The sequence below is a fragment of the Schistocerca piceifrons genome, chromosome 7 (assembly GCF_021461385.2).
Source record: "Schistocerca piceifrons isolate TAMUIC-IGC-003096 chromosome 7, iqSchPice1.1, whole genome shotgun sequence".
In the NCBI taxonomy this organism is placed as follows: domain Eukaryota; kingdom Metazoa; phylum Arthropoda; class Insecta; order Orthoptera; family Acrididae; genus Schistocerca; species Schistocerca piceifrons.
Genome location: NC_060144.1, coordinates 80,704,430 through 80,717,863, shown reverse-complemented (window position 1 = coordinate 80,717,863; position 13,434 = coordinate 80,704,430). Strand labels below are relative to the sequence as shown.

Genomic DNA, 13,434 nt, shown 5'->3' with positions numbered 1-13,434 from the left:
TCAAAAAGTCAGTATAAATTTGAAAACTGAATAAATCACGGAATAATGTAGATATAAAGGTACAAATTGACACACATGCTTGGAATGACATGGGGTTTTATTAGAACCAAAAAAATGCAAAAGTTCAAAAAATGTCCAACAGATGGCGCTTCATCTGATCAGAATAGCAATAATTATCATAACAAAGTAAGACAAAGCAAAGATGTTCATTACAGGAAATGCTCAACATGTCAACCGTCATTCCTCAACAATAGCTGTAGTCGAGGAATAATGTTGTGAACAGCACTGTAAAGCATGTCCGGAGTTATGGTGATGCACTGGTGTCGGATGCTGTCTTTCAGCGTCCCTAGAGATGTCGGTCGATCACCCCAAAGCCAATAATCGCACGGACTGAGGTATGAGGACCTGGGAGGCCAAGCATGACGAAAGTAGCGGCTGAGCACACGATCATCACCAAACGACGCGCGCAAGATATCTTTCAAGCGTCTAGCAATATGGGGTGGAGCGCCATTCTGGATAAACATCGTACGTTCCTGCAAGTGTTTATCAGCCAGGCCGGGGATGATGCAATTCTGTAACATATCGGCGTATCTCTCACCCGTCACGGTAGCAGTTACAAAACCAGAATCACGCATTTCCTCGAAGAAGAAAGGCCCGATAACGGTAGATGTGGTAAATCCAACCCATACCGTGACTTTCTCGTCGTGCAATGGAGTTTCCACGACAGTTCTAGAATTTTCGGTAGCCCAAATTCTGCAGTTGTGGGCTTCGTCGGTCCACAACACGTTACTCAACCAATCGTCATCTTCCATTTCTTCCCGAACTGTCTCAGCAGCATTACGCCTTGTGCTCGGTCGGCCACTACGGGGTTTATCGTCTAAACAACCCGTGGCTTCGAACTCCGAAATCATTCTCGCCACAGCTGCATTTGTCAACGGACCTTTACCCGTTCGAATGCCCTTCCTATGGCGATAGGATCGTAACGCTGAACTAGCACATTCCCCATTCTGATAATACAGCTTCACTAAAATCGCCTTTTCAGGTAACGTCCACATGCTGCGACTGCTGGCGCATCTGATTCTCTCTCTTTTTTTTTTTTTCCTTTATTGTAATTTTCATCACCTGATACAGGCGGGCTGTCAGCAGCATAGTACGCTGCTCTTCAGCCTTAAGCGGAACAATAACAAGACACTACAGTAAAAACGGCGGGCAAAAAAAGGAGATTTAAAAAACAATAAACATGAAGCCGTTCACGCTGGACTCGAAAAAACAGGAAACACTTGGTGACATGGCGCACAGAACACGGATGACGGCGACGGCACACGTGAACAGTTGATACGTGACGGTCACAGAACACTAAACACAAATCGAGGCACACACACGACACACAGATGGCGATGATCTCTGGCGCGTGAATGTTCACTGAGCGTGTACGAGTCCGGGGACCTGCCAAGGGAGGAGGTGGAGGAGGAGGAAGGGGAGTGGGAGAGCGAGAGGGGAGATCAGAGATGCCACGGGCAGGGGATATAGGGGGGGAGGGAGAAGGGGGAGGGGAAGCCCGGGGGAAGAGGGGTGGAGGGAGGGGACGGGGGAAAAGGGAGGGGAAGAGAAGGGAGGGAGGGTGCCTAAGGGAAAGGACACCGGAAGTGGGGGGGGCAGGGTCAAAGTTGATAGGAGGGGTAGATGGAGGGGAGGAGGACATCATCAGGGAGGGGGAGCTGGCGGAAGCCACCTTGGGAGAGAGTAAGGAGGGTGGACAGATGGAGACCGGGTGGGACGTGGGAATACAGGCGCGGCAGAGGGCGGGGGTGGGCGAGGATCGGGGATACGAGTGGGTGAGGAGGATCAAGTTTACGGGAGGTGTACAGGATCCGTATCCTTTCAAGGAAAAGGAGGAGGTGGGGGAAGGGGATGAGATCATCCAGGATCCGCGTGGGGGAGGGGAGATGGATGCGATAGGCAAGGCGGAGAGCATGGCGTTCAAGGATTTGGAGGGATTTATAAAAGGTAGGGGGGGGGGGGGGGCGGAGATCCAGGCTGGATGGGCATAACAAAGGATAGGGCGGATGAGGGATTTATAGGTGTGGAGGATTGTGGAAGGGTCCAGACCCCACGTACGGCCGGAAAGGAGCTTGAGGAGACTGAGTCGGGAACGTGCCTTGGCTTGGATTGTACGGAGATGGGGAGTCCAGGAGAGGCGACGGTCGAGGGTGAGATTCTCTCTCTCATTACAGCTCCTTTTATACACGATTGTCATGCGCAGTCACTGACGCTTTTCTGTCCAGCGCCATCTGTTGGGCATATTGTGAATTTTTTTTTTTTTGTGGTTCTAATAAAACCTCATGTCATTCCAAGCGTGTGTGTCAATTTTTACCTCTTTATCTACATTATTCCGTGGTTTATTCAGTTTTCAAATTTATACTGACTTTTTGATCACCATGTATTACAGTACTGCACGAGTTCAGGAGATGTGACGTAAGACCCGTGAGAAACTGTGGAAGAGGGGACGTGTCAAATTACAATTCTAAATGCTTGGTAGAGCGTGTATACTCAGGCTGCTTCTGCTAAGGGTAGTGAAATGACAAGCTAAAATCTGGCACGAAGGACAACACCGACACAGAAGAGCAGAACGTGGTGGTAAACCAGGTTGTTTTTATCGTATCAGACCAAGAAAGCTGTGGGAAAAGTTACGGGTATCGTAATGGAAGCCAGAACTGTTTCCAACAAAATTTTCATTTATTTTAAAGTTGGAAATTATGAATCAAAAAGTCATTAGCCTTTAACAGCATTTTATTTAGTTTTACTTTTTATGAAACAGATTAACTCTGATCTTAGCATAATCTGGTTTCTCGCTTAACTTAAGCAAGTATTAAATCAACGTTGACAATGGAAACAGCAATTAATCTGCTTTTCGCAGAATCTGATGTTCCTCTTAAATTACGCAAATATTAAACAAAATTTGACACTGAAAACAACAAATCAATTGATCTTCGATTTAGTTTACGCAACTGGATGAGCTTTACAACGTGAGAGGGCCCCAATGGAAGGAAGACTACGTGGAAGCAACAGTGCTAACATGTATTTACCCGTTCAGCTCTCTGATGCAAGATTAAGGAAATTAAATTGCAGCTGGAGTTCAGTCAACAACTTAGCCTGCACATTCAAACATGAAAAGCGAACGACCCACATTTGAGACTGCGCTACTCCGAATTGCGAAAACTCACCTCTGTTCCGATACAGCAGCTTCCGTCTTCCTTCGTCAGCGTCCGCGCCGCTAGAAACTCTGTTCTCAAGTGTCATAAAAAATTCCTTCCAGTCTCTCGAAAATTGTAGGGTGAGACTATTGCCAACATAATGACCGAAAACTGCCACAAAATTTTCTAAAAATCGAGGGAAAGGCGACTGGCGTCCTTCTTCTCTGCTTACATGAAGTACATTTAATCTTCACGAAGTTGGTAAATACAGAGATATGTAAACAGGAAGAATATGGTGCTGCGGTCGGCAACGCCTATATGAGACAACAAGTGTCTGGCGCAATTGTTGGATCGGTTACGGCTGCTACAGTGGCAGGTTGTAAAGATTTAAGTCAGCCTGAACGCGGTGTTATAGTTGGCTCACGAGCGATGGGACACAACATCTCCGAGGTTGCGACGAAGTGGGGAGTTTCCCGTACGACCATTTCACGAGTGTACCGCGAATATTAGGAATCCGGTGAAACATCAAATCTCCGACATCGATGCGGCTGGAAAAAGATCATGCAAGAACGGGACCAACGACGACTGAAGAGAATCGATCAACGTGACAGAAGTGCAATCCTTCCGCAAATTGCTACAAATTTCAATGCCGGGCCATAAAAAGTGTCAGCGTGCGAACCATTCAACGAAACGTCAACGAAATGGGCTTTCAGAACCGAAGACCCGCTCGTGTACCCTTTATGACTGCAAAGCTTTACGGTTCGCCTGGGCTTGTCAACACCGACATTGGACTGTTGATGGCTGGAAACATGTTGCCTTGTCGGACGAGTCCGTTTCGAATTGTATCGAGCGGATGGACGTGTACGGGTATGGAGACAACCACATGAATCCATGGACACAGTATATCAGCAGGGGACTGTTCAAGCTGGTGGAGGCTCTGTAATACTGTGAGAAGTGTGCAGTTGGAGTGATATGAGACCCCTGAAACGTCTAGATACGTCTCTGACAGGTGATACGTAAACATCCTGTCTGATGACCTGCATCCATTCATTTCCATTGTGCATTCCGACGGACTTTGACAACTGAAGCAGGACAATGCAACACCCCACACGCCCAAAATCGCTACAGAGTGGCTCCAGGAACACTATACTGGGTTTAAACACTTCCACTGGCACCAAACTCCCCAGACATGACCATATTGAGCATAGCTGGGATGCCATGCGACGTGCTGTTCAGAAGACATCTCCACCCGTCGTACTCTTACGGATTTATGGACAGCCCTGCAGGATTCATGGTGTCAGTTTGTCAGAGTTCACCTGAGACATGAAGGAGGCCCTGGTGGCGTCCATCAAGTGAACTGAGGGCAACTGGCTCCAAATAGTGGCACATGTGGGCACGAATGACGCCTACTTCTTGGGATCTGAGGTGATCCTCAGTGCCTTTCAGTGGATGGCTGATTTGGTAAAGGCACGCAGGATCAATTGCAGTCCTGTGATATGGTGCACAGCGGAGGTTCTAAACCACAGGCTCAGACGATTCTGCAGTGGTATCAGATACGAATGTCTCGACATCTGCTATTGGATGGAGAATTGTAGGGCTCCTCTTAATAGGTCAGATGTGCAGTACCAGCACTAGGAGCTGCTAGCACTACAGGCAGGAAGTCATTACTAGGGTAGCAGAGTACATATGGAGCGCACATGGTTTTTTTTTAGGTTAGAGAAGCCTCGATTTGGATCAGAGGCGAACTGTCTACTAAAACCAAAGATACGCCAGGAAAATGTTCCCAGAGAATGCTCGTCTTCGCAGATCGGATATAGAAGACGTTAATATGATATTAATAAACTGCAGGAGCATCCAAGGAAAGTTCCCAGAACTAGTATCGCTTATTGAAGGATATGATGTCCAGATAGTATTAGGAACAGAATGCTGGTTGAAACTGGAAGTGAATAGCAGGGAAATCCTAAGTTCAGATTAAAATATTTATCGTAATGGTAGGTAAGTCACTAATAGTGGCGGCGTATTTATTGCATTAAAGAAATAAATAATACCTAGAGAGGTTCTCAATGGTTCCGAATGTGAATCAATTTGGGTTACGTTGAGCATCAAGGGTGGATTAAAAATGGTAATTGAATGTTATACTAGACCGCCTGGTTCAACAGCTGTAGTGGTAAGGCGCTTCAGAATTTTCCTGATCATGCTCTTGTAATTGGGGGTGACATCAATTGGCCAGGTGTAGGCTGTGAGAGTCATATCATCAAAACTGGTGCCAGAGACAAGAATTTGTGTGAAATTATTACGAATGTGGTGTTCGAAAATTACTTCGAGCAGACAGTTAGAAAATCAACTCGTTAAGGTAACGTCTTAGACCTGCCAGCAACAAACAGACTTGAAATTACCGAATCAGTGAACGTCGACGAAGGTATCAGTGATCATAAGGCTGTGATAGCAACTATGATTACGGGTGTTACAAGACATATGAAGAAAGACAGGAAAATATTTTTGCTTAGCAAGAGTGACAGGATACAAATTGCAGAAAATTTGAGAAGTCGGCATCAAATATTCATTGCTGGGGACGAAGATGTGGATTAAGAATTGAAAAAAAATCGAAGTGTCGTTCAATATGCCTTAGACTAGTATGTTCCGAGCAACGTCTTAAGAGTTGGGAGACCCACCTTGGCTCCATAGCTGTGTTAGTAAAATGCTGCATGAACAAAGAGAGCCTCATCACAGATTCAAGAGAAGTCAGAACCTATCTGACAAACAAAAGCTGAACGATGTGAAAACGAGCACATGGAGAGCAATGAGACTTTGAAAGTAAAATTTTGTCAGTCAATTGCTTAGAAACCCTAAGAGGTTATTGTCTTGCGTAAAATCAGTAAGTGATTCGAAATCCTCAAATCATTCACTCAGTGACCAGACTGGCACCGAAACGAAAGCTAACAGAGAAAAGGCCGAAATACTGAATTCGGTCCTCAGAAATTATTTCACAGCGGAAGATGGTAGTATGGTACATAATTTTAATCATCGTACGAACGCCGAAATGGCAGATATTGAAAGAAGCGATAGCTGTATAGAAAAGCAACTAGAATACATTAATAGTGGTAAGGCCAGATGTGACACCTACAGGATACTAGAAAGTTTATGCTTAAGAATTTGCTCCCCTTCTAGCAGAGGATTATCGTAGATCGCTGGAGCAACGAAGGATACCTAGCGACTGGGAGAAAGCGCAGGACATTCCCGTTGTCAAACAAGGCTGTAGGACAAATGCACGTAATTATAAGCTTATACTGTTGACGTCAATGTGTTGTAGAATTATGGAGCATATTTTATGCTTAAGATTTATGAAATTTTTGGAGAACGGAAATCCGCATAAAAATCAACACATATTCCGAAAACAGAGATGTTTCGAAACCCATCAAAAAAATGTTCAAATGTGTGTGAAATCTTATGGGACTTAACTGCTAAGGTCATCAGTCCCTAAGCTTACACACTACTTAACCTAAATTATCCTAAGGACAAACACACACACCCATGCCCGAGGGAAGACTCAAATCTCGGCCGGGACTATCCGCACATTCCAAGACTGCAGTGCCCAAGACCGCTCGGCTAATACCGCGCGGCGAAACCCAGCACGTTCCATTCCTCCACGAGATGTGCAGCGCCGCAGACAAAGGCGCTCAGGTTGTTGCCGTGTTCCTTGACTTTAGGGAGGCATTTGACACCGTCCTACACAGCCGTTTAGCGACAAAAATCCGAGCTTATCGAGTATCAGACCAGATTTGGTACTGGACTCAAGATTTCCTTACGGATAGAACTCAACACGTCGCACTTAATGCAACAAAGTCGACAGATGTAAAGGCATTTTCCGGGGTACCACAAGGAAATGTGATAGGACCCTTACTGTTTACGACGTATATAAATGAACTAGCAGAAAGCGTCAGAAGTTCTTTAAGACTACTCGCAGATGATAGGGCGTCTATCAAAAAGTAGCAACGCCAGAAGACAGTTGCGATTTGCAGAATAACCTGCAGAGGATTGATGAATGGTACAGGCTGCGGCAGTAGACACAGAACGTTCATAAATGTGACATATTGCGCATACATAGGAAAAGAAATCCACTACTGCAAACTACACTATTGATGGCAAATTGCTGGAAAAAGTCTAGGAGTAATTACCCAGTAAATATGCCGACTGATTGTATCTAACAGTCGGCGGATGATAGTTGAAGGTATCGCTTTAGCAAGCAGAAATCTACTAATACCAGTATTGCTGGCCCCTGTTTTTATCACAACCGAGGTGGAATCTTCCTATACGTCGGTCAGGGCATGAAGAGGGTGTAAATCACCGAAACTGGTAGCCAAATAAAATAAGTTTGGAAACTGGACGGCTGAAAGGTGTTTAAGGGGAGGTTTACTGTCTTTTGGTTAAAAAAAAATCGATTTTTCTTAAATTGCATTTTTGGATCCATAAGAGTGTTTGGAATCCACCCCTGAAACGGTTTTTCCGAATACGGAACGAAAATGTTTGTTGTGCGCGGTTGAACAAACAAATGCACCTGCCTGAAATTGGCCTTTTTCACGTACCAGTTTTTTTCTTTCGGAGGACGAGTTATTGTTCCGGTGCTTGGGAGGAAACAAACAAAATTCAAATGAAAGTTGGAACGCATGTGTTTGGAAGTTAGCCCCCAAGCATTTGCATTCTGCTGCGAAGACTGTGGAGATTGCGACTTTCAACGAAGAATATTCAGCAATTCTGAAGACCGTGACAACGATAGTCGTCACCCTGGGACTCTACTCGACGCAGTTCGCCAAGCATTCGGACGCCCACCGGATTCAAGCTGCTGAAAACTGCTTGTCACCGGCCGTACGAGCGGCTCTGGAGCAGCGCAGGATGGTCCAGATCGAGCAGAATGCCCTCTATGAGGAAGAGGAAGGGCTAGTTTATGGACCCGGAATAACAGACGGAACGTAAGTTGCATAATATTGCATTTATATGTAGTCAAAACTTCAAACGCGTTTTTCTCTAAATGACTTTTTTTTATCGCGCGGTATGGTAACTTCAGATCTACTGAACCGATTAGCATGATTCTTTGTTTCCGACGAAGCTAACTAAATTGTCTAGGGGTTGTACCACTTTTATTCCGATCCATCAACTATAAATATTTTTACTTGGCCGACGAAGTCGAAAAATCGACGAAAAAAAACCCTATTTTTTCAAATGGCAGCCATTATGTTTCCTATGGTCCAAATAACGTAAGCGAGGTACAGCTCCTAAAGAATCTTATATACAGGGTGGCGCACGAAATGTGTTACCATTTTGGTTTTGAATATAAACTTTATTGTCAATACAATCTGAAAGGAACATATAGTACAATAAAGAGCCGTCCATGGAGATTTGTTCTCACTCAGCACATGCTCAATATGTCCACCATTTCGTTTCCTAACTTCCTTCAAACGAACACTGAAGTTAGTGATTACCCTACGGCATGTGTCTCCCGTAATTTCACTGCAATCTTGAAGAATAAGTCTTCTGAGCTCCATTAAATCACGTGGACGTTTCGGGGAAATTTTTTCCTTTAGATACCCCCAAAGAAAAAAGTCTCACGGATTGAGGTCTGGACTATTGGGGGGTGGGGCCAATTTTGTCCGTCATTGAAGCGACCTGGAAACCTGAGAGAAATGATCCGCATGTCGAAATGCTCGTGTAAAAACTCCGACACAGTGTTTGCAGTATGTGGCCTTACTCCATCTTGCATGACCCACTGCGTATAGAAGGGCAAGGCAGTAGCAAGAAGCTGTGGAATGAAGCTATTGCGAAGCATGCTCAAATAACGCTCGCTGTTGACAGTTTCTTCAAAGAAAAAAGGTCCAATAAGTCCGTGACTGGAAATTGCTGCCCATGCTGTAATCCTCGGAGCATAATGTTGTCGTTCATGAAGAACTTGTGGGTTTTCAGTGGCCCAAAAGCGTACATTTTGTTTGTTAACCACACCGTCTAAATGAAAATGCGCCTCGTCTGAAAACCAAACGTTGTTGAGAGTTTATTCCCTATCCTCCGCCCACTGAGCAACCAGTAGTCTCTGCTGCTTGTGTTCTTCAGTGTGCTTCTGTGCATAGGTCATCTTGTATGGATACATATGGAGGTCACTTTTAAGAATGCGTTGTACGGAGAGTCTGGATATTCCCAGTTGCGCTGCTGCCTTTCTACACGATTTCCCGGGACTTCTCTGTACAGCAACTCGTACCGCTTCAATATTACCCGGTGAACAAACAGGCTTAGGAAGAGGTCGCTTCGCTTCCAATACTGTTCCTTCCTGTACAAATTTACCGTACAACCTGTGGATGGTCTTCTTGCAAGGGACCCATTGTGTGTTAAACTGTTGTCGAAAACAACAAGGCTTTTCGTTTCATGAAAAAGTAACACAATTGCCGATCGTTGTTGTGTCGTCAGTCTTCTATTGTCAGCCATTGCTGCTTACTAGTTTCCTAGCGGCAGTAACGTGAATTACACATTTCGTAACTCATTTGTTTTTCCAAGCTCTGCTGGTACTGCTGTAGAAATCCCAGCGGGATATCTAATGTGCGTCGTAAATTGTGAGAGAAACAATTGGTAACACATTTCGTGCGCCACCCTGTACTTCGCTAACGTCAACTCAATTTTGATTTCAGACGAGATAGCTGACCTGTGACATACCGCGCGTGGAGGTCTACAACGAAATTTTGTTTCGTTCCGACGGGACTTCCGCCTTTGTTCTTCGACATTTCCAGTCTAAATAATTCCAGTTTGTAGAGGAAATATCAATAAACATTTTGACCAAATTTTACGTTGATATCTATAACACATCCCGAGAAAAAAATTCTCAAAGAACATGCTTTTTTCGGGCTAAAGATAGTAAACCTCCCCTTAATTCGACGTCCTCACAATAGAGTATCCTGCTTGCGCCCTGTTTCTCGATCAGCCTGATGCACTGCAGTGCGCGGTTTCTCTCCGGCAGGCGCCACAGCCAGCCGCAAGTTGGGAGGGGGTGCTCGACGCCTTGGAGCAGAGCGAAATGTGCATGCAGCCGGTGAGCGGCGTCTACCACGTGGGCTCCGAGGACTGCCTCTACCTGAACGTGCACGTGCCGATGAACGCGTCGGGGCCGCTGCCCGTGCTCGCCTGGATCCCCGGCGGCGGCTTCACCAACGGAGCCTCGTCCTTCAACGGCCCAGACTTCTTCATCGAGGAGGGCGTCATCGTGGTGTCGCTGCAGCAGCGGGTCGGCGCCTTGGGTGAGCACTGTAGAGATGGGCAAACTCGTTCATCCTTGGGAACTAGTTCACTGCTGATCGTTCTTTTTTGGGAACCGTTCATTTTTACTCGTTCACCGTTCATTTGTGCTTGGTATATGGTTCTTATGAAAAACTGAAAACTAGTAGTGTGGGTGACTGAAGGCTGGAGGGCACTAAGAGGGGGCACTTGCCTCTCCCCTGGAGTATAGAGTTTTTATTCGTTACGGAATTCTTACACACTTTTAGAAGTAATTTTTGTGATTCTGCAGAACCTCTCGTTTAGCCAACTGTAGCCTTGTGTGGCTGATCGCAGGGAAATAATATAGGGTGGCGCACGGAAAACCGGCCCTGAGTACAGACTGCTTGCCAATTACAGACGAACCGTTACGAACAGATACAACAAACAGACAAACATGCAATAATTAGGCAGTGAAGTAATTACAAGCTAATGCAAGCAACAATTTCGAAACAATCGATGACAATGTGTAGAGAGCTGCAGAATAGAACATGAAAATCTCACGCGACGCGCGTAGGCTATATCTCATGTAGCCTTGTAAACCTGTTGGTGGTTGTTTCCCAACTTAATAGACCACAAGTGTCTTGTATAAAATTCTTCGTTTCGACTTCCACTATATAGCTATGCTACGTTGTAAACAATAATCGCTTACACCCTATATATACTTCACATTGTCTCTGAGTTCGTAGGCGAAGTAGAGACTTTATGGAAGCATATGACTCTGAGCACTATGGGACTTAACTGCTGAGGTCATCAGTCCCCTAGAACTTAGAACTACTTAAACCTAACTAACCTAAGGACATCACACACATCTATGCCCGAGGCAGGATTCGAACCTGCGACGGTAGCGGTCGCGTAGTTCCAGACTGAAGCGCCTAGAACCACTCGGCCACTCCGGCCGGCTATGGAAACATAAAATAAAATGTGGTTTTCTCATACTTGCGTCACACTCTTAGTAAAAATTATGTTTTTATGTTGCATTATTTAAGTTAATGCAGCAATAATGATAATAATTAAGTTCGCAGTAATAAAGTTTTTGGTTTGAAAGCTCCTTCTGAACAAATGTTTTTGAGATAATAAGTAAATACGATTTTATGACTATCTGTGTCTTATCAAATGGAGAGGCACCGCTTTTCCTGCTGAGCCAAAATGACCCAGAACCCACTTTTTATTTATTTTTTTCAAAGAAACCAAACCAGCAGGTAAGGCAAATTGGAAACAACCAAACTTAAAAATAATTAGAGCCTTCCTAAATGTAATCTTTTGTATATGAAAGATACACGAAAATCGTTTTATATGAATTTTCTTACACTAAAATTTAAGCAATTTATTGAAAGTTAGCTGCTAAATGAAGTCGATGAATCCAAAAAATATATGAATAACAAAAAAACTTGCATTATTATAAGTATGTCTGGTGCTGTTCATCGATATAATGAAGTGGGCTGATATGCCCTTTTGTTACCTGGAAAGACGTACCTATTACATACAACGTAATTTTTATGTGATTTACGTAACTATAAAATACTTTTTGATTACCGGTCGTGGACGCTGAATAGCCAGAACCAAGTGCAAAACAGTTTGGAACAGATGTAAAATAGACGAGCGCAGTGAACGAAACGAAAAACTGGATACTGGACTAACTAGGAGCAGTCGGCAGTGGAACTGAGACAGGTGGTCATGCGAAGAACGACGAGGGTGGCCGAGGGAGACCGAGTCTGAGACGAGCTCGAGACCGAGGCTGGAACGAGAACTGCCGAAGTGACCGCCGAGACCGAAGTGAACTAGTGAACTATGAACCGATCGTTCCTCGTTCCCAGGAACTATAAATAGACCGCCGCGACCGAAGTGAACTATGAACCGATCGTTCCTCGTTCCCCTGAACTATAAGTAGACCACCGCGACCGAAGTGAACTATGAACCGATCGTTCCTTGGAATTTGTTCCTCGGTCCTTTCGTTCATCTTGGTGAACCGTTCCTTTGTACCCGTTCGTTCGCTAGCTACCCATCTCTAGTGAGCAGCCTCACTCACCTCAACTCTTCCTCGTCTGGCGGACGACTTTCAAGTCCATCGTTTGTTTTGGGCCACCAGTTCTTCCAAAATTTTGAAGTCGCCCTTCCAACTTTCCACCAAAATTACCTCTGCTGCGTCCCTACTATGCAGAAACCACACTATAATATGCTCAAACATTTAAAAAAGTGGTTCAACTGGCTCTTAGCACATCTGAGGTCTTCAGTCCCCTATAACTTTGAACTACTTAAATCTAACTAACCTAAGGACTTCACACACATCCATGCTCGAGACAGGATTCGAACCTGCGACCGTAGCGGTCGCGCGGTTCCAGACTTAAGCGACTAGAACCGCTCATCCACACCGGCCGGCTAAACATTTAAATTTTCTCTTATAATAACAATTTTCTCCTCTAATACTAGGATAACTACAGTGATGGGCATTAAAGTGGAGACAACGGGAACGATTACAAACGGCGAAATTTTACACTACTGGCCATTAAAATTGATACACCATGAAGATGACGTGCTACAGACGCCAAATTTAACGGACAGGAAGAAGATGTTGTGATATGCAAATGATTAGCTTTTCAGAGCATTCACACAAGGTTGGCGCCGGTGGCGACACCTACGACGTGCTGACATGAGGAAAGTTTCCAACCGATTTCTCATACACAAACAGCAGTTGACCGGCGTTGCCTGGTGAAACGTTGTTGTGATGTCTCGTGTAAGGAGGAGAAATGCGTACCATCACGTTTCGCACTTTGATAAAGGTCGGATTGTAGTCTATCGCGATTGCGGATTATCGTATCGCGACATTGCTGCTCGCGTTGGTCGAGATCCAATGACTGTTAGCAGAATATGGAATCGGTGGGTTCAGGTTTTGTGGCGGCGTTCGTAGCGACAAACAATTCGCTGTAGAAACGGCTTACGAAGTCACCGCCAC

General features: G+C 45.0%; 1 protein-coding gene across 1 annotated transcript in view; it reads left to right on the top strand.

The window, feature by feature from the left end:
• Window positions 1–13,434, top strand: part of LOC124805445 (venom carboxylesterase-6-like) — a 135,751-nt gene that overhangs the window by 19,771 nt on the left and 102,546 nt on the right. Inside the window, exon 3 of the mRNA XM_047266007.1 lies at window positions 10,189–10,465. Within this exon, the coding sequence (XP_047121963.1) occupies window positions 10,189–10,465 (277 nt within the window). The remainder of the gene's footprint in view (window positions 1–10,188; window positions 10,466–13,434) is intronic.